This window comes from Phascolarctos cinereus, unplaced genomic scaffold, assembly GCF_003287225.1.
Source record: "Phascolarctos cinereus isolate Bilbo 61053 unplaced genomic scaffold, phaCin_HiC Scaffold_9;HRSCAF=440, whole genome shotgun sequence".
Classification (NCBI taxonomy): domain Eukaryota; kingdom Metazoa; phylum Chordata; class Mammalia; order Diprotodontia; family Phascolarctidae; genus Phascolarctos; species Phascolarctos cinereus.
In genome coordinates, this window is record NW_027556402.1 from 233617311 (window position 1) to 233641428 (window position 24118).

The window sequence follows — 24118 nt, forward strand, 5'->3', positions numbered from 1 at the left end:
AATTGGCTGAGCCAGGACTTAATTCTTGCTTTCTTTGTGTCCGGTCCAGATTCCTTCCACTGTAATAGGCTACCTTTCATGTGAGAGAATGTTTTTCTCTGGCTTTAGATTTGTACCTTGCCTTCCAACAAAAGTATTTATTTTTCAATAATAAAAAGATTGAAAGTGAATAGATTGAGACCTGAAAGCCAGGAGCATCATTGTGAATCTGGATTATAATTGTATTAGACATTTTAGATTTCTTTTTTTATTATTTCATATACTGTTTTGTTCATGAGTTTTTAAATGGTTTTTCTTTGTTATAAGGGAAGGTTCAGCTATATTTGGGAAGTGACTATGTTACATTAGGCACCAAGTTTTAAAAAGACAAATGAAGAATTGGCAATCCCCATATGTAGGTTGACTCCTGTAATGTCCCGGGTAGCCAGAGAGCATAAAAAGTGGGATGTGACTGTCTCATAGGGAACTGCTCCCAAAGTTGCTCTGTCCTTATATATTATTGATGTGCTGTTGATTCATGGGAAAGACTCCTGTACTTAACTCTCAATGAATTAGGCAAATATGTCTTTAATCTCTGCCTCCTTCCATAGGGGAGCCCTCCACCATGCTGGAGCCAACCTTTGCTTTTCTTGGCTTTGCATGGATTCCAAGAGAGGAGATAGATTGTTCATCACGGGCCTCCATCTTTTTCTGGTCAGGCATCTCTAGGGTGATAGTCTTAAAATGAATCTTGGGGTCATGGACTGAGAGCCAAGGGACCTCAGACACTTAGAGTCTTTTCTAGTTTCTCTCCTTTATTAACATTAGTCCCCTCCCTCTAACATCTCCAATTAACCCTGTATATATCCCATTAGTATGTAGTTGTTTGCATGACATGGTTGCATTTTTTATAAATGGAGAAATGAAGGTGTAGTTCTGTTGAGGGTCACTCAGCTAGTTAAGTGTTTGAGGTATGATTTGAACCCAGGTTTTCCTGCTTCCACATCCAGGGTCATATCCACTACACCATGGTGCCTCTGAATATAATGAAATTATAACCTTTACCCTCAAAGGACTTGAGTTCAACCAGAAATATGGGGATTCGGGACTGGAGATGGCTTCCAGAGCATCTCTATCTCTATCTCTATCTCTATCTCTATCTCTATCTCTATCTCTATCTCTATCTCTATCTCTATCTCTATCTCTATCTCTATCTCTATCTTTATCTCTGTCTATATATCCATATCTATATATCTATATACATATATGTACAAATATATGTGTGTATATATGTATATATGTATATGTGCATATATATATATATGTGTATATATATATATATATATATATGTATATACACAGAGAGAGAGAGAGAGAGGCATCAGCTCTCAGCGGGCAGAGATCTCTTGCTTTGGGTGTTATCTGTGTCATCTTGTTTGGATGGTGGAGGGAGTTGGGGATATGAGGTTGGCATCAGCAGCAGGTTTCTAGCTTCTCCTCCCCGATCTACATAGCTGGCAATCTTTTCATTATGTAATAATAACTCTCCTTCCTGACATCAAATCCAGCAGCCTAGTGAGAGCTTAGGTGACAATAGGAGAGATGAGCCCCATGTGAATTACTGTGTTCAATTTTAAACACAGCATCCTTCTAGGAAGGATGTTGATCAGTAAGGAGTGTCCAGAGGAGGGCAACCAGGAGGTGGCGTGATGCCTGACTCACTCATTACTGTTTTCTCATTTCTTGTCAGTTCTCTTGTGAATTCTCCAGGTGAGTGACTAATGCCAGTCCCCAGTCTGAAGTAAGGACCTGTCCAAATGGTTGGTTACCTCATCTCTGGAATGCCGGTATTGGACCAAACTTCCGTTTTCGTTCAGAGAAGCAGCTTATTTATGCCAAAAGATAGGAACTGGATTTGTGATTTCATTGATCTAGGGAAGTCCCAGGTGAAGAAACTCCATTTACCGATTCAGGTTAGCCCTTTCCAATCTTAGAGGGGTGCCTGGTACATTGAAAGGTTCCATGATTTGCCCAGGGTCACACAGCAGGTATGTATGAAAAATAGACCTTGAACCCAGGTCTTCCCAGCTTTGAGGATGCATTATTCTGCACTGCTGCTGGAGGAGGGTGCTGCCAGAGGAAGGTGGAACTTGGTACATACAGGCATTTAATAAATGCTAGTTGACTAATTGACTCTCAGCAAAGCTTCCAAAATAAGCTTCCTGAAGCATAGAGCTGACCATGTTATTCCCCTCCTATAGACTCTTCAGTGGTTCCCTATACTCCTCAGCCTAGCATTTGGGAATCCCTTCCATCTGGCTGTAGCCTGTTCAGCCTTATGTCTCATAAATCCCCCTCACTCATTCTAGCTTTCCCCAGGCTGGATATGCCCATCTCCCACCTCCAGGTATTGTTTGGCAAAAGGCATCACCCAAGGCTGCAGTATCCTCCTTCCTCATTTCCATCTCCCACAGTCTTTCTCTCCAAGGCTCAACTCCCACCCGCCTTTCTCTGTGAAGGCTCCTCTGATTCTCCCCCTTATGCTCCCACTCACCTGAGTTGTTAATGCTCCCTCCCTTACCAGGTTTATTTATGTGTATGTGGGTCTCCGCCAGTAGAATGTATGTTTGTTGAAGTTGGGGACCTGGGTTCTTTTCCCCTTTGGGTCCCCCAACACTTGGTGTAGCATTTTGCACATAGGAGTTGCTTAGTGAATTTAATATTTTTTTCATTGAATTCCTAGCCCACCCTCTTTTCAAGTTTCAAATCTCATTTCTCCCGGAAGCCTTTCCCAGTCCTTTTGAGTATTCTCTCTGTTGGTTATTTCGAATGCGTCCTATATATAGCTTGTTTATACATAAGTGTTTGTGTATTGTTTCTCTCATTACACTATGAGATCCTTTGGGGCAGACTTCCTTCTTATCACCAGTGCTTAGCACATGGTAGGTGCTTAATAAGTGTTTATTGACTTAGTGATTTAACAAAAAGAGCAGTGTCCATGGAGGCCGTGAGCCTGGGTCTAGAGGCCTGTGAGTGGTTTTGATTTGGATGGAAGAAACTTGGGCCAGCTGCCTGCGAGTAAGGAGAGAAGTCTTTGCTGCTAAGATTTATGGCGGGTGGGAACATTCTGGCCCTGCCACGGTTTCTTTCAAAGTTGCCTTGTGACAGGTTGACAGGCTGTGATTTCTCCTTCAAGCTGCAGCAGCCAGGAAGTGAGCTCCTTCCCCATACGTATTGTGCTCCATACAGACCCAGCTGGAAGGTCAGGTAGAATTTCTGTGGCATCTGAGGGCTCTAAGGGCGTGAATGCCCCCCTCCATGGTGACCCCCAATCAGAGGCTGGACGACCCTGTGTCAGGCATCACCTGGAGGGGATACTTGATCGGATAAATATTGGGCCAGATGGCTTCTGAGGCCCCTTCCAGCTCCTGGGATCTTTCATCAGGAGCCTTCCCATGGGGCAGAGGACTGTTAGTCTCTACTCATTCTTAGGTTCAAGAAGCGCATCTATTTTTTTCTGGTGCTTCCAGAAAAGAAATATAAAATTGAAAACATGAATTTCTCAAGTGGGCTTGATGGAGCATCATATTTAGAGAAGACCCAGTTTCAAGTACAGACTCAGATGGGGCCCTGGGCAAGTCACTTAATCTGAGTATCTGGTAAGAAATGGGTATAATAACACCTACTTTCCAGCATGGTTGTGAGAATCAAGTGAAATGTCATGTTTATAGAACTTTGCATGCTTTAAAGCATTGTATATTTGAGTAATAGTAGTAGTATTAATAACGATATTATTACCTACCCCCAGTGGATAATGGTCTCCAAAATGGAGGCCATAGAATGACTCCAGGGAGTTTGTGATCAGCTAGTTGAAGATTGGGAAGTTGGGTCACATCCCAGCGTCCCCTTGATAGTCAATCTTAGGACTCTTCTCCAAGGCAACCACCCCACTCCTACCCACTTTACTTAAAGGTGAAGCTTAATGCTTTCCCAGTGTATCCCCTCTGGCAGCTGTGTAAACTCCCATCCCCCTTTTCTGTCCCAGCATGTTCCCTTTGGGCATTTATAACCTTACTCACCTAGCCCTGGCACCAGCAGCTGTGCAGATACCACTAGAAAAATCCCCCCACCTTCCTTTCTGCCCCATATCAACTCATAGCTGTAGCAGGCACCACTCAGTTAACTCTGCACACTTGGCTAGCTTTGCCCCTCAGGGAAGCATCCAGCGAGTGAGAGACCCCCTACTCTTTTCACTTTTCATAGGGACAGAGTCAGAGTAAGTCTCACAGGATGAGCAGACATGACTGTGGTACAGTCTGCCTCATAGAGCTCATTATTCTATCCAGCCACCTACCACCCACCCCCAAAACAAACCCTACCTCTCTTCGGAATTTCTCTTTGACCAATCATTCTACTAATCACCCAGGCTTACAACCTCAGTCTAATTCTCAACTCTCACTCCCCCTGCATAGCCAGTCCACTGCCCAGTCTGACCATTTCTGCTGCCGCCACACCTCCACATCACTTTCTCTTCGGTCTTACCCAGCCACCATCCCAGTGCAGGCCCTCATTGCCTCTTGCCTGGACTATACATAAGCCTCCTCGTTGGCCTCCTGCCTCCAATCTCTCCTGCCCCAATCTAGCCTCCACAAAGCTATTAGAGGCATGTCCCCAAAGGACAGGGCTGACCATGCCATTCACTTACCCCTGTGGCTCCCTTGTGACCCTGCTGTCAATGATTTCATTTGTAGCTTATCCTTTTAACATTTCTGTTTTTGAGTTCTATAATGTATATAACCATTAGCCCAACAGCACGTGTGTCATATAGGGAAATGGACTAAATCTGTAATTTCATTGGTATAGAAAACTCCCAGATATGGAAACTCCCTTTACCGATACAGATTGGTACCTTCTCTGCAGTTTATAATCTTAGAGAGCCACTTGGGGGATTCAAAGGTTAAGTGACTTACCCAAGGTCACCTGGCCAATATGTCAGAGGAAGATCTTACTGCTTTCAAGGGCAACTTTCTATCCAGTGCTCTCTATGCCATACTGACCTTTAAACAAAGAAATAAATGGATAGATGGATGGACAGACAGATGGACAGAGAGAGAGAGAGAGAGGTAGGACAGCTAGATGCACAGTGGGTAGAATGCTGGTCCTAGAGTCAGGAAGACTCATCTTCCTGAGTTCAAATCCAGCCACAGACACTTCCATGCTGTGTGATCCTGGGCAAGTCACTTTACCCTATTTGCCTCAGTTTCCTCATCTGTAAAATGAACTGGAGAAGGAAATGGCAAATCACTCCAGTATATTTGCCAAGAAAACTCCAAATGGGGTCATGGAGAGTCAGACGAGACTGAAATGACTGAGCAACAGCAAAAGGTAGATACATAGATGATAGATTGATAGGTGATAGATAGATGGATGTATAGATGATGGATAGATAGATTGGTAGATAAGTAGTTGATAGATAATAGGTAGATTGATGATAGGTTGATAGATGATGGATAGATTGGTAGAGAGATGATAGGTAATAGATAGATAGATAGGTAGGTAGATAGATAATGGGAATGGGTGCTCAAAAATGATTTGGGGCTTCACAAAAGAAGTTTGGAGACCACTGTTTTACTGGATCAAGGAAGAGATAAATATTTCAGCAATGACCCCAAATTTCTAATCTTAGATGAGGTTACTTTTTTTTTTTTAATGTGAAAGTCTGACTGTGAAAGAAAGGAGAGAGTAATGAATGAGAATGTTCTATAGAGAAAGAAAATGAAGCTTAAATCAGACTTGAGAAGCTGCTGAGAAAAAGGAGTTTGGGCAAAGATGGAATGAGTCTAAGAGGGGTGTGGAGGAGAAATTCATTGTAAGGCTCCAATTTCTTCCCTGTTTTTCTCATAACTTAAAACCGTCTTTGATTTCACTACACACACACACACACACACACACACACACACACACACACACACGCACACACCCCTCCCTTTTCTTAAGAATTGTCCCTTGGAGATCATTTTTCAGAGTTGGGCGATGCCTTTATTGAAATACTTTTTTTTAAGGTGGAAACTATTTGGTTTTCACCAAAATTTCTGCTCCCACATCTGTTCTTAATCCCAGAGACTTAGATCTACCATCCTGAAGTTTTTCCACTAAGCAATGACAAGTCTCAGGAGGCCAACGTCAACTAGACCGCATGTATTACTGAATAAAAAATTCAAAATAAAAAGTCTGGGGAAATGAAGCTGGTAGGTGGTATGGTGAACAGAGGACTAGACATGGAGTCCAGGAAGACTTGAATTCAAATTCTGCTTCAGACACTATCCATATGACTTTATGCAAGTCACTTAACCTTTCTTAGCCTCAGTTTTGTCATCTATAAAATGGGAATAATAATAACCTACCTCCCAAGGTTATTGTGAAGATCAAATGAAATGATATTTGTAAAGAACTTTGAAACATGAGAACACCATGTAAATACTAGCTGTTAATAATAATAAGAGAAAGAGTTTCTAATCATACTAGAACACCTGGAATTTTTTTTTTTACAAAAACAGAACAGAAAAAATGAATAGTATTTATATGTGTTGTGTACATCTGCTAGAGTGTAAGCTCCATGAAGGCAGGGACTCTTTCATTTTTGTCTCTGTTTCATTGTAATGAATGTTTATTGGTTAATCAATATAGTTAATACAGCACATCTGTACTTTCCCCCCACCTTGTTCTAAGCCTGTGATTTCATCCCTGGAGGGAACCTCCATTTTGGAAACTCCCTTTACCAGTACAGACTAGCTCACTCCATCTCACCTGGAATTCATGGTCCAAGGGTATTATTGCCTGGAGCACCAGGGGGCTAAATGATTCATCTGTAGTCACATGATTAATATTTGTGGGAGGCAGAACTTGAACCCAGGTCTTCCTGGACAGGTCCCAGATCTGTCATTCCTCCAAAGCCTTTCATGTGGACCCCCTCATACACACAGACACACGTACACGCAAACATACTATCACACTCATATACACACATATACTCACACACATATGTACTCACACATACAAATACACTGACACATATACTCACATTCACATATACACACACACTCAAACATACTATCACACTCATACTCACACTTTCTCATATACACACATATACTCACATCACATATAATCACACACACATATGTACTCACACATACTCATATATATATATATACACACATTCATGCACATACACTCACACATATATACAAATATGCACATACACACGTATACACACATATATACTCACATACCCATACACAACTCATACATATACAACTCACATAATCACTTACATATATTCACACACATGCACATATATACATACACATACACACATACTTATACAAACATACACACTCATACACATACATACACACTCTTTAAATATAGTGAAAATGAATTATTGGGAAAAGCAATAATTCACAACCAAGAAAGTTTTCCAGTCTTAAATTTGCCACTTTGTTTCTTCTTTTTTATCTTCCTCAATAATAAAAACAATAAGGGGATAGATTTTTATATAGTGCCTTTCTCCATAAGAGCTGAAAGTAGACCATAGACTTTTATCTTCCTTGATCCTGAAGGATTTTTTTTATTATTATTGAAAAGGCGTTCCTCAGCTGCCGTGCTCTCCCCTTATCCCTGTGAGGATATAAAGTCACATTCCCCCAAATTATCTGAATATTACACCAGATATTCCATCTCACAGCTTTTCTTGGGCATTTGCAAGGCTTTTCTATGGGAAGCCTGAGCAGCTGTTTGTGAGGGATGGTTGTCTCTCATTCAATTTTCAGTTCTAGATCTAAAAGTTATAAAGTTTAGGGAAAGAATTTTCTGGTTTGTGAGTCTTCTGGGAAGTCTAGATGTCTCCTTCTTACACAGATGATTCTATTCTCTTAATATACATATACATATACATATACATATATATATACACATACATATATATATATGTATATATACCTACGTGTGTGTGTGTGTGTGTGTGTGTATACATTCCTATTCTAGTCGATCTATGCCTTCTTCTCCTTCCCCCCCATCCCCCATGTGTATTCCTGAAGCTGCCAACTTCATCCTTTAGAAAGAAATAGTGCTGTGAGATATCTGATTAATACAGACCTTGAAATTAGCTTGAGCAATTGAGGGAGCTGCCCCGTTTTGATGGCAGCGGAAACCAGTCAGAGGTTTTGTTGTTCAAACAATAATAAATTTGGAGAGGCTCCAATTGAAAGGCGTCTCGTTTTTCGTGACTGCCCATCATCTACTTTGGGACATGTATGAAAGGGGTTTCTTTCTTTTTTTTTTCCCAGACTTCAGAGTGAACCTCAAGCTCACCCCTTTTCAAAGGCCTGTTACTATAAGTGCCCTGTAAGGCAACCTTTTCTTTCTGGCCCTCGTACATAAAGTCATCCTAGACTTTAAAGACCACAATTAGCTCATTTTGTGAAGGCTCAAAGAAAGGGTGACTGTGAGCAGTTTAAAATTTGGTTCTTTCTTTTTTTCTTTTTCTTTTTCTTTTCTTTTCTGTTTTTAAAGGGTTTGGCCCAAGTTGGCCTGGGTGGGCATTGTTGTACTCTGGCCACTGAGTTCTATTGCCTTAATTTCAAAATCGGAGTTCTTTTACTTATTTGGGCTTTGATGTACTACTTACCACTCTGGCTTCTTGAAAGTGATCCTAATTGCAATAAGCTCATGACTTTTCTTTTCAAAGCACCACTGTCATTTTACATTAAAAAAAAAAAGGTTCTTAGAGCCAGGAGGGACCATAGAAACCCCCGCAGCCCAAGCTCTTTCCTGAGGCTCCTCCACAGCAATCCCCTAAGTGTGGCCATCAACATTTGAGGCAGACTGTTGGATTTGGAGCCATTAAGACCTGGCTCTGTTATTTTTTCCTGTTGGAACCAGGCCAAGACCCTTCATTTCTCTATGGATCAGTCTCTTCTTCTATGAAATGAGAGTTTAACTAGATAACCTCTAATAGCTCTTTGAGCTCAAAACTATACTTTTGTGAAATATGTAGGCAGACACCGGACTGGATGATTACCATGGTCCCTTTGGCCTTGAACTTCCTTGCCAACTCTTGTTAGCTATATTCACTGGACTGTGAGTTCCTTGAAGGCAAGGACTGGTTTTCTAATTAATTTTTTTTATATGCCCAGCACGTGGTGCCTGACACATAGTAGGTACTCTAAAAATGCTTGTTGACTTGACTTGATTCCATTCTGAAAAGGAGCTTGTCATACCTGTATTTTAAGATATGATCCAAAAATCCACATCCTACTCCTAGATACCCTCTTTTTTTTGGTGGGGGGGTGCTCAAGGCAGTCGGGGTTAAGTGACTTACCCAGAGTAACACAGCTATTGAGTGCTATGTGTCTGAGGCTAGATTTGAACTCAGGTCCTCCTGACTCCAGGGCCAATGCTCTATCTACTGCTTCACCCAGTTGTTCCCCCCTTTTTTCTTTTTTTTCCAGATACCTTCTTACCCAATTGATCAGTTTCTATTTCTGTTTTTGTCTTCTGAATCTCTTGTTTTCCAATAGTATCTATGATGAATGAATACCACCTCCTCTCCATACAATCTGTGTCACTAAGGTCTTAAATTTTTTACCCAAGATCTCTGAGTCGTTGGTGATGCTTCTAGGCTTTTTCTGGCAGAATCATTCAAAGAACATTCTGACAAGTCTGCTTTGTCACGTAATACACGTCCCAGGAAGACAGCTTCTCTGTTGATATTTTCAGGTTGACAAATAGCCGCCTCAGTCCCTTTCATCTGGAAGTCATCAACTACTCCTCCTCACCCCCTTCCATTGCTCCCTAATGGATGAGAGGACCTAGGTTCAAATTCTGGATATGACACTTACTGTCTAGGTGATCCTCGGTGAGACACTTAACTGAACATCTCTTGCTTTCCATTTCTTGATGTGTAATAATGAAAGGTTGAACTAAATAACCTTCTATGATTGCTTCAAGTTCTAAATATCTAAGCCTGTGACCTACAGCAATGAATGTCTCACTGTCCATCAAAAACAGCCCATTCTATGTTTTTTGTGGGGTTTTTTTTGGTCAGCTCTAATTATTAGGAAGTATCACTTATATTGATCCAAGAGAATTAAAGGAAACAAAATGGTCATCTTGAGGAGGAGAAGACTTTAAGGGGAAGTGATAGGTGTCTTCAGGTATTTAAAAGGTTGTCAGATGGAAGATGGATTAGACTTTTCTTCTTGACCCCAGGAGATAAAAGTAGCAATGATGGGTGAAAGTCACCATGGCAAATTTAGGCTTTATTTATGGGAGGGAAAAAAGAAAGGGCATTGATAAGCTAGAGGGAGAGTCTCCAGAAGAGCATAAGCAAGATGGTGGAAGGGCCTTGAGTTCATGTCCTGTGGGGATCAGCAGAATGTTTGGCCTGGAGGGAGAAGGCTCAAGAGAACATGGTAGCTCTATTTATGTATCTGAAAGTCTGTCACATGGATGAGAGAGTAAACTTGCTCTGCTTGGTCCCAGAGACAAATCTTGAGCGTCAAGATTTGTGAGCTGTTCAGATGTATAATGGGCCTGCCTTGGGAAGTAGTGGTTCCATCCTCACTTGAGGTCTTCAAGCAAAGTCTGGATGGATTCTTGTTGGGGATGTTGCAGAAAAGACTCTTCTTCCAATGAGGATTGGATTAATGGTCTCTGAGGTCCCTTCTAAGGCTGAGATTATGTGACTGTGATTTTTATTCTCACTGATCCTTTAAAAATAAGTTCATTGCAATCTAATGAGTATTCATGGAGTACTTACTGTGTGCCAGGTGCTAAAAATACAGACATTAAAATGAAACTATTCCTGCCCTCAAGGAGCTTATATTCTTTTGGACTTATCCTTTGTGGTCTTCTAAAATCCCTTCCCTTTCAAAATCTTATGGTCCTATGACTCTTTTTTGCCTGTAATTAAGCTGAGAGTGAATCACGGGCTTTCTGAGATGGAGGATGATTTGGAGTCCATGTTCAGCTCTTATTTACCTTATAGATGAGGAAACCAAAGCCAGTAGAAGGTGTGACCTGCCTTAGGCTGAAAGATTGGGAGCCCCTACCAAAGTCCATTGTGACAGCAGCCTTGTAGCCGCATGCATCAATCTGCAGGGTGCCAGGATCCTCATTAGTCAAACACATCAGCATTCTGGCAGAACAGAGACATGCTTCTGAGGAAACGGCGTCCAACTCTTTTGCATGATTGCCACCTGGGGAAATGCCGAGCCAGGAGCCAAGATGGAAATATGCTGACACTCCCAAAACACAGTATCCCCTTAGAAGTGTGGGTAGCCCCAGCACCCCTGCCTGCTCAGTGGCTGGTGAGCTCTAGGTTGTGATCTGGTAAAGAAATGTCTCCATCCAGGTAGAAAAACTGGAGGAGGGGATTAGCCTTTTTGTGTTTGACTCTAAAAGATGCAAGCTGCAAAAATGAATGAATGAATGAATGAACAAGTAAGTAAATAAATAAGTTTAGGCTTGGTTCCAGGGAAAAAAAATTGCTAATCATGGAGCTATCCAGAATGGAATGGGTTGTATCTTAAGGGGAGCAGTGGCTTCCTTTCACTCAAGGCACTGGAAAAAAGGATGGATGACTACTTGTCCTATATGCTGTAGAGAGAGGTTCATTATTCAGGTATGGGCTAGACAGGATGGCCTTGGAGACCCCTTAAGGTCCAAAGAAACTACAATTCTTGATAATGTTTAGTTATCAAGTTGGGGTGGGGAGTGGGATAGGAGATGATGCAGAATCCAGATTTCCCATGTGTTTCTCTCCTGGAGCCCTCCTCCTTCTCAGTGTTTTTACTGTCCCTTCTGCATCTCATCCCGATGAGTAATGGGACAAGGTCCAAGAACAGAGAGGCATAGAGCCTAAAGGCAAGCAGCATATTGGATCAGGAGGCGTCCTGAGGAATATTTAGATGTCCAAGACTTGTTGCGAGTGGTGGCGGTGACAGCTGCGGTTGCCATATGTTATTAAAAATAATAACAATAACTTACATTTATCTAGTGCTTTAAAATTTGCAAAGAGCTTTAGAAATATTATTTAAATTTAATTTAATTTCCTTTGCGTATATTATATCATTTTATCCTCACAACAACCCTGAGAAGTAGGTGTTATTGTTATCTCAGTTTTGCATATGAGGAAACTGAGGCAGAGAGTGATTTGCTCAGGGTCACACAACCTTCGAGTGTCTGAGGCAAAATTTGATCTCTAGTCTTTCATGACTCCAAGTCCAATGCTTTAACCACTTCACCGCTTAGAAATGGAGGTGTGATGATGACAATAATAATAATAATAATAACTCACATTTCTATTGCACTTTTAAGGTTTACAATCATACCATTTCTGAGAAGCAGGTGATGATGCTACTACCACTGAGATTAATGATTGATCTGTGTGTAGCTTCACAGAATTTAATTTAGACGGGATCTCAGCAACCTTCTAAGCCAAATTGTACTTGAATGTGAATCCTCTCTGTTACAGACAAATGGTCACCCAGCCTTGGCTTGAGCACTTCTAAGGAAAGGAAGCCCACAGAGTCCCAGATCAGCCCATTCCACTCACACTGAAATTGGGCTGCTCATAAAAAATGTTCCCTTATGCCAAGCTTAAATTAGCCTCTTGGTAACTTTGACCTGTTGTTCCTGGGTCTGCCCTCTGTGGCCAAATGGAATAAGTTTAATTTCCCTGTCAAAATGACCCTTCACATAATTGAAGGCTAGTTAAGGTTGGAGCAGCACAGATTTAAAGCTGGAAAGGACCTTAGAGCTCAGCTAGTCCATTGTTATAGATGCTTTCTCTTGCTCTCTCTTTTCCTCCTCTCTTCTCTTCTTTTTTCTTCTCGCCTCCCCTCTCCTCTCTTCTTTTCTTCTCTTCTCTTAGTACAAGGCCAAGACATCCCCATAGAGGACCCTCCTGTCTTCTGTTCTTCTCTACTTTCCTCTCTTCTTCTCTTCTCTCCTCTGTTCTTCTCTTCTCTCCTCTACTCTCCTGTTCTTCTCTCCTCTCCTCTTCTCTGCTCTGTTCTTCTCTACTCTCCTCTGTTCTTCTCTACTCTCCTCTGTTCTTCTCTCCTCTCCTCTCCTCTGTTCTTCTCTTCTCTCCTGTACTCTCCTCTCCTCTTCTCTCCTCTCCTCTGTTCTCTCTCTGTCTCTCTCTCTTCCTCTTCCCCTCTACACCACAATCCCAAGTCTTCCTTCTAACCTACATGTCCCCAGTTCTCTCAGGTAGCTCTCTTAGAGCATGAATTGGAAGCTCTTCACAATCCTAGTTTCGCTCTCCAGATTATCAGCCTTCCTAAAAAGCGGAGGCCAGAACTGACCCTGGTGCAGTCGATATAGTCTAACCAGAGAAGAAGAAGTCCACGGTGGTCCTGGATGTCACCATATTATCCCTGGACTTTGTGCTTCTTTTAATGCAACCTAAGATCCCGTTGGCTTTTTTGGTTCCCAGGCCAGATGGTTTATTGGATCATAGATTTAGAACTGGAAAGGACCTCAGAGGCCATCGAGCCCAAGCCTCCCCCATTTGACAGGTGAGGAAACTGAAATCTAGAGAGGAAAAGTGATCTGCCCAAGGTCACCAAGGTAGGGAGCGACAGAGACAAGATTTGAACCCAGGTTTTCTGACTCCAGAGACAATGTTCTTTCCAATATACCATACTACTTCCATTTGTAGACTTATATTGAATTCTCAGTCTACCAAAATCCCTAGACTTTTTTCAGATGCGCTGTTATCCAAATGTACCTCCCCCGTTTTATACTAGTGAAGTTGATTTTTTGAATCAAAGTGTGAGATATACATTAATCCTCATTATCTATTATCAATCATCCTTATTACCTGTTGTCTGTTATCTATTATCCTTATCTAATTGGGCTTGTCAAGACTTTTTTGGATTCCATCTCTGTCATCCATCATGTCAGCGGCCCATCCATTCTCTGTGTTATCTGCAAAACCAATATTGATGCCGTGTATGACTTTATTCACATTATTGATAAAAAAAAAAACATTGATTAGCACAAGGCTAAGACATCCCCGTAGCATTTGCTGGAGACCTCATTCCAAGTCTCTGAGAATTTCAGTGTTGGAAAAGACGGCCATATCCAAACCAAAACTGCTCAGGAACCCTTCTATGATATCCTTAATGTGTGATTATCCAGTCTCTGCTTTAAGAAGGAGCCCCCAGGCATGTGGAGCCTAAGCCTACTGGTGGACAATTCCTGTAGAGTTTACATAAGACAGAAAGATGCCTAACATGTACTTAATGTTCTGTACTCCTCACACTTTCCTTCCAAACATTTTCTCACTTAATCCTCACAACTAAAAGCATAAAAATTCTAGATATTTCAAAGCCACAATTGTTAGAGAACGAGTGTTGATGTGCAGACATTAATGACTACACAGAGAGCACTTGGAACCATTTTACTAGTTCTAAATTCCCCAATGGTCCTAACCTAATTCAGGTCAATGAGCATTTATTAAGTGTTTTCTGCACACAAGGCAGTGTGCTAAGCTCTGGACACACAGTTTCTTGTAGCACTGTGAGGTTTTGATTTGTCAGTAGTCACACAGCTTGTAGGAATGGGAGGTGAGGTTTGAACCCAAGTCTTCTTGATGCCAAGTTCAGAACTCTTTGCTACACCACCCCACTGTCTCTCACCAGCTTAATAACCCTATCAAAAGAGGAAAGAGGGTTAGTTTGAAATGACCTGAGATTGATGAAATCATGCTAACCAGCTCTTTGTAATCCCTGCTGCCTCTTCTCCGTGTATAATGACCTGTACTTTCAGGATCGCAGAGTGATTGACCTTCATTATTTCATGTCATACTTGCATCAGTCTTGTGAGGTAGATGCTAGTGGTGTCATTCCCATATCAGAGATGAAGAAACTGAGGTTCATGGGGTGGAAGTGATTTGCCTGTTATTGCAAAGCTAGTAAGGGAAGATAATGCATGTATTTTTAGTGATTTTTTTCATTACTGTCAATGGTGATGACAGACAACGCGGTGTAGTGGATAGAGGTCCAGCCTTGGCATTGGGATAACAAGTTCAAGTACAACCTTTTACCAGTACCACTTGGGCCACCTGGGGCAAGTCATTTAACCTCTCAGTGCCTCAAAGTAATGAGTGCCTAATCAATATTGATGGAGGGAGTTCCCACACTGGAAATTTCCTGCACCAGTGAAATCACCGATCACTTCAATTCCATAAACATTTATTAAGCAACATGTCCCAAGCCGTGCTAAGCACTGAGAATACAAATATGAAAAGGAAAGGCAGTCCCTGCCCTTGAAGAGCTTATAATCTAATGGTCTGGCCTAAATAAGAACAGTTGCTTCCTAGTAACTTACCTGATCTGTGAATGAAATCAGGTTTTTGCTTTGGTTTTTATTTTTTGATCTTTCCATTGGGTGGGCAGTGCAGCTGTTCTCCTTTCTGTTTGACAGAGGACAAAACCAGGGTTCAGAGAGGTTGCTTGAGATCACATAGCTAGTTACAGATGTAGGACTCAATCTGGGGCATCTACCCAAGCCCTCTACACCAGGGGTGAGACTGAAGTGGAAATGGGGGCCACTAGATCATACAGAAGGATCCCTGCTACCACATATTGACTAAGAAAACTGCACAGACACATTCTCTGTGTTCTATTGTATTTTTATTTATTTTGTTAAAAAACACATGTGAACATTATCTGTTCTATTGAATTTTTATTAATTTTGTTAAAAAAACAAATATGAACATTCTCTTGGTCTATTGTGTTTTTATTTATTTTGTTAAAAAACCACGTATGAACATTCTCTATGTGCTCTATTATATTTCAATTGTTTTGTTTAAAAAAAGCACACCCATGAAGTCACTATGTTCTACTGTATTTTTATTTGTTTTGTTAAATGCTTCCCAGTTCTGTTTTACTCTGGTTAGAGAGTATTGCTGGTGGTATGTTTGACACCTCTGTTTTAGACCACACTCCTTCTCACTTCCTTGAAATAGATGGCCGAGAAATTCTTCTAAATGTTGGATTAAAGCACTCACCCAGAATAGGCTTGTTCACTCCCAGAGCTTTTATAATGTTGGTTTTAAAGACTTAGAGATTGAACCTTCGCTCACCTCCGGGCGACCAATGTCTTAATGTGTTTCATGGAGAAATCCTATTTCTTAAAGGGTGGGAGTAGGTCATGGGAACATTTATATATGACAATTTAAGGTTTACAGCATGTTTTACGTACAGTTCCTGAGCTGATACTCACAAGAGCCTGTGGGAAGTTGGTGGGGTAAATGTAATCACCCACATTATATAGATGTGGGAACTGAGACTCAGAAAAGTTGAATGACTTGCCTAGGGTCATACAGCCCAATGAGTGTCAGAGTCATGAACCCATGACTCTCCTGATTCAAAGTCTAGTGCCCTGTTCTGTTTCCCCATGATGCCTCTCTCTGAAATCCCATGCTAGTTTTCCCCTGCCCTCAATGCCTTTCTCTTGGTCTTTGTTGACTCTCTAAGCTTTATTCTAAGGCAAATGAATTACTCCAGAAACATCTTGTGTCCCGATCCTGACTGGGACAAGAAACCTCATTAGCAGTTTCTGAAATAAGTTCAGTGAGCATAGACCAAATATGTTGCTAATTGAATTGTAGCTAATTCTTTCTTAGAAAAAAAAAAGGAGGGAAGGGGGTGGAAGGAAGGAGGAGGGGAATAATTGTGTTTTCTAATAAAATTATGTAAAAAGCAATTGCATAATCCCATTGGTAACAAAAATTCCCTGATTGGGGTCACTCTGATTTGGAGAATGAGAGCTAACACATTGGAGAATATCTCCAAAAATGGTACAAACAAGCCAGTTTGGCAACTAGTGTGACCATAGTTACTGGTTAGAAATCTGCTTTGGCATAGCAACCAATCCATTCCTAGGAGGAATGGGACAGATTTTGCCTTAGTGGCAAGAATACTGAATTTGAAGTCAAAGGACTTAGGTTCAGATCCACATGCTGCCTGTTTGTTCTTGGACACACTTTTACTCTTGAAGCCTTTTTTTTTTCACATGTAAACCAAGGGAGGCAGGATAACAGAGAATCTCAAAAGGATCCTTCCAGCTCTAGATACTAGAATTCTGGGCTAAAATAAAGCAATCCGGCCTGAGTTCTGTCTCCCAAACCCTCCTACTTTCCCTCTGAAATTCCTTGGCATTGATTCAGCTATCCAACAAGCCTTTTTTGAGCATCTGCCATGTATTTCAGGAATCATGATCTAAGTGTTAGAAAGGACCTCTGAGACCATCCAGGCCAATGCATAAGGCAAGTCAAGTCATTTTGTCTGGAATGGAGAGGGGATGCCATACCAAACAAAAGGACATTGTATTTTAGCTGAATAAATGAATGAAAATGCGTTGATTAAACACTTACTGTGTACAAAGCCTTTGGAACAAAAATAGAAAGGTAAAAGAGACTTTAGTGTTAAGGAGCTCACATTGCCATAGAGGGAGATGCCGTATATAGACAGTTTCAGCTGCAAGTCAAATGCAAAGACAGATTATAACTTGGCTTCTTGAATGGCGTTTCCATTGACAAGACCATATCTGTTTCTGATTTTGAACCATTTGACCATTTGAGGATTTTGGCGGTAAAGACTTTCTTTTCCAACTTTGTAGTAGCTGTGGCCACTCAATGGAGGCAGCTGAGAGGATACATCTCTGCAAGGGTTGCTTTTCTCTGGTGGCTGTGGAGACCGCTAGAGTTCTTAGCCCCAGGGAATAATATGACCAGATCTATGATTTTTAATATTGCTTGATGGCCGTGTTGGGGATAGACTGGGAAGGAGAGATTAGAGGCAGGGAGACCAGTGAGGAAGCTGTTGCAATCGTTCAGATAAGAAGTGATGGGAACTTGGGTGTTGGCCATGTGAGTAGGTAAAAGGGAATGCGGGTAAGAGATGTTGGGAAAATAGACTAAAGAACTGATTGACTATGAATGCATGTGAGGGAGAAGGAAGGCTAACTTCCAGTTTTATAGACTAGATTGACTAGAAGAATGATAGTGTCCCTGACAGAGATTTTTTTTAAAAATTAAGAAATAGGGACAGTAGGGGGCGGGGGAAGATATTGATCTGTTTTGGAAATGTTGAAGTGGAGATCCCTGTAAGACATCCCATTGGAAATGCCCAAAAGATAAATAATGTTACAGGACTAGAGCTTAGAAGAGAGACCGGAGCTGGAAATGGAGATCTGGGAGTCATGTGGAGAGTGATGTCATTGACTCACAGATGGTCAGGAAACCTCTCTGTAAAATACCTAACAAGTAGACACCCAACCTCTTTATTGGAAAAAGAGGGCTTCCAGTGGGCGTACCCACATGCAAAGTGGGCCTGAGCCTACTGGCATACAGTCAGTCTGGTTAGGAAAGGCAAGGAGATATCTGTATTATTTAATTCTTTATAATGTGGCTTTTCCACTCACCTGTCATTTGATCCTCACAACTAGGAATTCTGGGAATCTTGAATTAAGATTTCTAGAAAATTTGAAGTCAAAGATGCCACAGAATCATAGAGCTTAGAAAAGGTCTAATCTTATAGTGCCATGGAAATTCCTTTCCCTTAGGGGCCTTACAGTCAAGTGAGAAAAGAGGAAATGGGAAACAGTTACGAAGCATCCCACGATTACATTTTGTTAAAAAAAAAACTGACTTCAGGAGTATTGGAGAGATATGGATTAGAGGACTGATAATTTAAGCAAATAAAATTAACAAGCACTTATTAAGCACCTACTATATGCCAGTTGTTCTGTTGTTCTGTTTCTCAGTCGTGTCTGGCTCTTTGTGACCCCATTTGGGGGTTTCTTGGCAGAGATCCTGGAGTGGTTTTCCATTTCCTCTTCCAGCTCATTTTACAGATGAGGAAACTGAGGCAAACAGGGTGAAATGGCTTGTCCAGGGTCAGACAGCTAGTAAGTGGCTGAGGCCAGATTTGAACTCAGGAAAATGAGTCTTCTTGACTCCAGGCCTGGAGCTCTATCCGCTACTATATGCCAGACACTGTGATAAGTTCTGGTGATACAAAGAAAGGCCAAAATAAAACAAAACTGAGCTCTCAAGCATCTCATAGTCTAAGGATGAAAAAGATATGTATATGACTATATACCAACAAGATACATACAGGATAAGTTGGAGATAATTTCAGAAGGAAGGCAATAAATTTAAGCAGGAACAGAAAAGCTTCTGGCAGAAGGTGAGATGTTGGCTGAGACTTGAAGGAAGCCAGGAGATGGGGATGAGGAGAGGGAGTGTTCTAGGCGTGGCAGTCAGCCAGAGAAAACGCGTGGCATCGGGAGATGATGCGGCTTGTGCGAAGAACAGCACAGAGGCCAGCGTCACTGGATTGCAGAAGATGTGAGGGGGAGTGGTGGATAAGAAGCTTGGGAAGGGTAGAAAGTGACCATAATATCAAGAGCTTTAAAAGCCCTCCAAAAAAGGGAGGGTTTTATACTAAGATTTTAAATAGGGATAAATTTAAATTTTTACGCTTGGTTTAAGAAATGGACTTTTTAAGTACAAGATAGGGGAGATGTGGGTAAAGGGAAGTTTTCTGTGAAAAAAATCTGGAGGCCTTAGTGGACTACAAGCTCAATCTGAGTCACAGTGTGATATGGCTGATGTGAACTTGGACTGCATTAAGAAAGGAAAGGATTTCAGGAATAAGGAGGGGTACTAGAGATGTACTCAGCCTCATCAGGTAGCGTCTGGAGCATTATGTTCAGTTCTAGGTGCCCCATTTTAGGAAGGCATTGATAAGCTAAGAGGTAGTGAAGCATAGAGGATAGTGAGGCAGCCTCAACGTCAGGAAGACCTGGATTTAGATCCTGCTTCTGACACACGCTGGCTCTGTGCCTCTAGACAGGTGTCTTAACTTTTCCTAGTCTGGGCCGATGACATCAACCTCAAGTAGAAACCGGGACCACTAAACCATACAGAAGGATCCATGTGGGCCACATATTAACTTTGTTTTAAAATGTTATGTTATCTATGTTTTACTGTATTTTTATACATTTTGTTAAGCATTTCCCAGTGACATTCTCATCTTGTTTGTCCACACTCTGGAGGGTTGTGTGCCGTGTGTTTTGACACCTCTTCTCTAGGCAATCCTGTAAGGTTTCAGTTTGCAGAGAGGGTGGCAACCTGCATTGATAGAGTGACTTTTCTTACCGGGGAGTTTCCTACAACCGTGGAAATCTGAGGGACAGTCCCTCTCTTTACTAACAAGCTAGAGAGGATCCAGTGGAGGACAGCCCAGAATGGTGAAAGGTTTTGAATCCATGTCACATGAGAATGGGTTGAAAAAATGAGGTAGAGAAGACTTTTGGCTTCAAGTACTAGAAGAGGGAGTTTATTTGGATTGTTGGGTTTGGCTGCAGAGGGAAGAATAAGGAGTGATGAGTTCAAGTGGAAAGGGGGCCAATTTAAGCTTCATGGAACCATTAGACCCACCCTAAACTGAAGTGGACAACCTTAGGAGGAAGGGGATTCTTCCTGCATGGAGGTCTTCAAGCTATCATGAAGCATTTATAAAATACCTACTATGTGCCAGTCATGCTGCTAGGCCCTAAGGATACAACAAGGAGCCTGTCCCTGCCCACAAGGTGCTTACAAGCCAAGGTTAACTGCTTGTTGGGTAGAGTGTAATATGATTCTTTGTGGGTTATTGGTGGATGAGATGGCTTCTGAGATTCATTCCAATCCTGAAATTCTCTGATTCTGTGTTGGAAAGAGGGGAAGGCACTTTGGAACAGGTGAACTTCTTGCTGGTGTCAAAAGAAACGCACATAGTTTAGCAAAGGAGGTTGGTCCGATTCTCATTTCTGCTTTGGAAAGGATTCTGGTCAGGCACTGTTGTCCTCTTCTCCCTGGTAGACTTTCTTTTCTGTAGCCGTAGGATCTAGGTCTAGAAGGGATAATAGAGGGAAGGTCTAGCTAGCCTGTGCCCCTAATATTAACAGAGTAGGAAAGTGAAGCCAGGGTCTAAGAATTCAAAGTTAGAAAATACCTGAGCTGGAAATAGAACCTGTCTTCAGAGTCCAGTTTCAGTTCACTGTCTACAGTTTCTTGGTAGTTGACTTCCTGAACTTTTGTCTTCTCTATCACGGTAAACTTTTTTCTTTTTTTAGTTTTATTGATGCCTTTTGTTTTTAGATTCTAGTCATTTCCTGAGCCTTCATTTGTAACAAAAAGAGTTAAGCCACAGGAACTAGGGCTACAAAGAGCCAACTAACCCAGAAATCACCATCAGAAAGTATTTTGAATCAGTCACCATCCATATTACCTACCCCACACCATTCCAGTGAAAAGAGGGAACAAGATGTGATAGTCCTTATTCAGCAAAGAAAAATGCCCACCATCCAGAGGTTGGGGAGAAGTATACTGCATCTAAAATACTTTTATCAAATGTTTAAAGAATGGCTAGGATTGCTTTACTATTTGTACCAGCCTAATCAGGTTGAAAAACACATGGATAACCATCCCAGATATGGAGCTGAGGGGCAGCAGGGTGGCAGGGAGTGGTTGGAGAGCAGTTCTTTTTTGGTTTTTAAAAGCTGGGCACGTTCCCAGGTCTTAAAATCCTTTCGATTGTGAATCGGCACTGCCAAAGTTGGTGTGTTACAGATGGCAATAACACTGAGTTAATTTACTGCCTGTTTTCTCTAAAGTAATGGTCTATTATTCTATTATTTCTTAGAGGACCTTGGATTCTGCTTTAGGAGAAGGGGGGAGGAGGGAGAAAATAAAAGCGAGGGAAGAGGTTTTTATGGGGGGGCAGGCTAGGAGAGAGCGCTTGGATACCTGGAATGCAATGACAGATCCTGTCTTACATCTTACGAGCCTAACCTAGAGGTACCAGCACTGTTAATGGGGAAATACATGACTGCAGACAGTGCGCCTTTGTCAGCAGGACCTTCAGTCAAGCAAGAGTGAGCAGCTTCTTTTCAAATTGCTCCTACCATAGGATGTGAGAGGAAGGAAGAATTTGTTGGAGCAGAAAGGAGCCTTTTTTATTATGAAGGCTTTCCTCAATCTAGCAGCACCAGCGTGGTATCATACTGTCATTTGAAGAACAATGGATTTGTGGTCAGAGGATCTGGATTCGGATCCTGGATCTCATATTTACAAGCTGTATGAGCTCAGGCCAGTCGCTTAATGCCTCTTGGCCTCAGTTTCCCCATCTGTAAAATGAGGTGGTAGTACTAAATGGCTTCAGAGATCCCTTCTCACTATAAATTTCTGTTCCTTTGATTTGGGAGAGAATGACCTCATTTGGGAATGTGGCTTGTGGCCAAGAACCTCAAGAAACATTCTCTAAAACTCATTCCATAGCATTGTCTCCTCAGTCCCTATTCTCTTGTCCCTGTCTTCCTCTCTTCAGTTCAGTGAAGCTGTGGCCCCACGTATTGACATTAGTCTCAGCCACATTCAGGAGCTCAGTTTTATGCAATCAGACCTAAGTAGTTCCCTAGCCACTTTTCATTGCCACAGGAATGCGAAATGGAAGGCAGTTAACCTAGGTAACCTAACAAGAATGCGGGTTTTGATCCCAGGGTCTCTGCTTACCCCTCTGTGCTATTGGCCTCTTTTTGTCTCTACCTGTTACAAAATAATGATAATAATAATAATAATAATAATAATAATAATAATAATAATAATAATAATAATAATGATGGTTGCTGTTCTGTTGTGTCCAGCTCATTGTGACTGTACTGTCTGTGGGGTTTTCTTGGCAAGGGTACTAGAGAGGTTTGCCATTTCCTTCTCCAATGGAGTAAGGCAAACAGAGGTTAAATGACTTGCCCGGGATCACACAGCTCCTGAGTGTCTGAGGCTGGATTTGAACTCAGGTCTTTCTGACTCAACATCTAGGGCTCTATCCACTGAGCCACCTAGCTGCCTTCTAACAAAAATAATAAAGTGTTCAACTTTTACATCGTGCTTGAGTTTCAAAAAGCACTTTCCATGAATTAATTATCTCATCTGAGCTATAAAGCAACCCCGTGAGAGTGAGGGCTAGTGCTTAGAACAGTGGTTGTCACACAATAAGTGCATAATAATTGCTGGTTGACAGTTATTATCCCCATTTGACCAATGAGGAAACTGAGGCTCACATAAGATGTGTGACTTGCCCAGGGACAAGCTTTGCTGCTCACCTCCTGTGTGACCTTGAGCAAAGGCACTTCACCCCTCCCTCCCTCAGTTTCCTCATCTGTGGAATTTTAAAGGTGAACTAAGTGGCTTCTACCATCCCTTCTAGCTTGAAATCTGTAATCCTGTGCTCCTTCCTCTGAAATCCAAATTGGTAAAGCAGTCCTCTCCCCCACCCCTAAATGTATGTTAGGATGACGGGCCAGAGAAAAACCCAGTAGAAGATGTGGAGGCTGGGTGGTGTGGCCTAGGAAAGTGCCCTGGGCTTATTCAGTGAGATCTTCTGTTTGTCCATCACTCACATTTCTTTCCCAAAGTGCCCCTCCCAGAGAGCTAGCCTTTATAAGAAAGAAGAAAAAAAGAGGGGAGGAAAGAGTTCAGCAAAACCAACCATCACGTCATAGAAAGGCTGACATTCTAAGGTGCGGGATTTTACCCCCGCCAAGATGGAGGGAGGGGCATCCTCAGCTCTTGTCTTGGAGGCCAAGCTTGAGTGTTTGAATCGTTGCCCGTAGAAGCTCAATCTTAAAGGACCCATTGGTCCATCACTCTGGGTGCCAGGCAGGAATTAGCCTCGGAAGGTCTTCCCTAATAACCTGATCTGTTTGTCTTTCTTCTCCCAGCCAAGGCCAAGTCCAAGTGTGGACCGACTTTCTTCCCTTGTGCCAGTGGCATCCACTGTATCATAGGCCGCTTCCGATGCAACGGATTTGAGGACTGTCCAGATGGCAGCGACGAAGAAAACTGCAGTAAGTGTCTTTGAGCCCCCCGCCCCACAAGCACCCGGGCTACCCCCCCCAGCCCTGTCTCGTTTGGCTACCCTCCCTCCTGACCCACCTTTGGTCCATCACCATGTCTTAATAGCGTTTACGTCGTGCTTGAAGGTATGCTAAGCGCTCCATGAACATCATC

The 24118-nt window shown here is 42.0% G+C and overlaps 1 protein-coding gene across 2 annotated transcripts in view; it reads left to right on the forward strand.

The window, feature by feature from the left end:
* Positions 1-24118, forward strand: part of LDLRAD3 (low density lipoprotein receptor class A domain containing 3) — a 268228-nt gene that overhangs the window by 122399 nt on the left and 121711 nt on the right. For both annotated transcript variants that reach the window (XM_078149024.1, XM_020963945.2), the window contains exon 3: positions 23830-23955. In XM_078149024.1, the coding sequence (XP_078005150.1) occupies positions 23830-23955 (126 nt within the window). The remainder of the gene's footprint in view (positions 1-23829; positions 23956-24118) is intronic.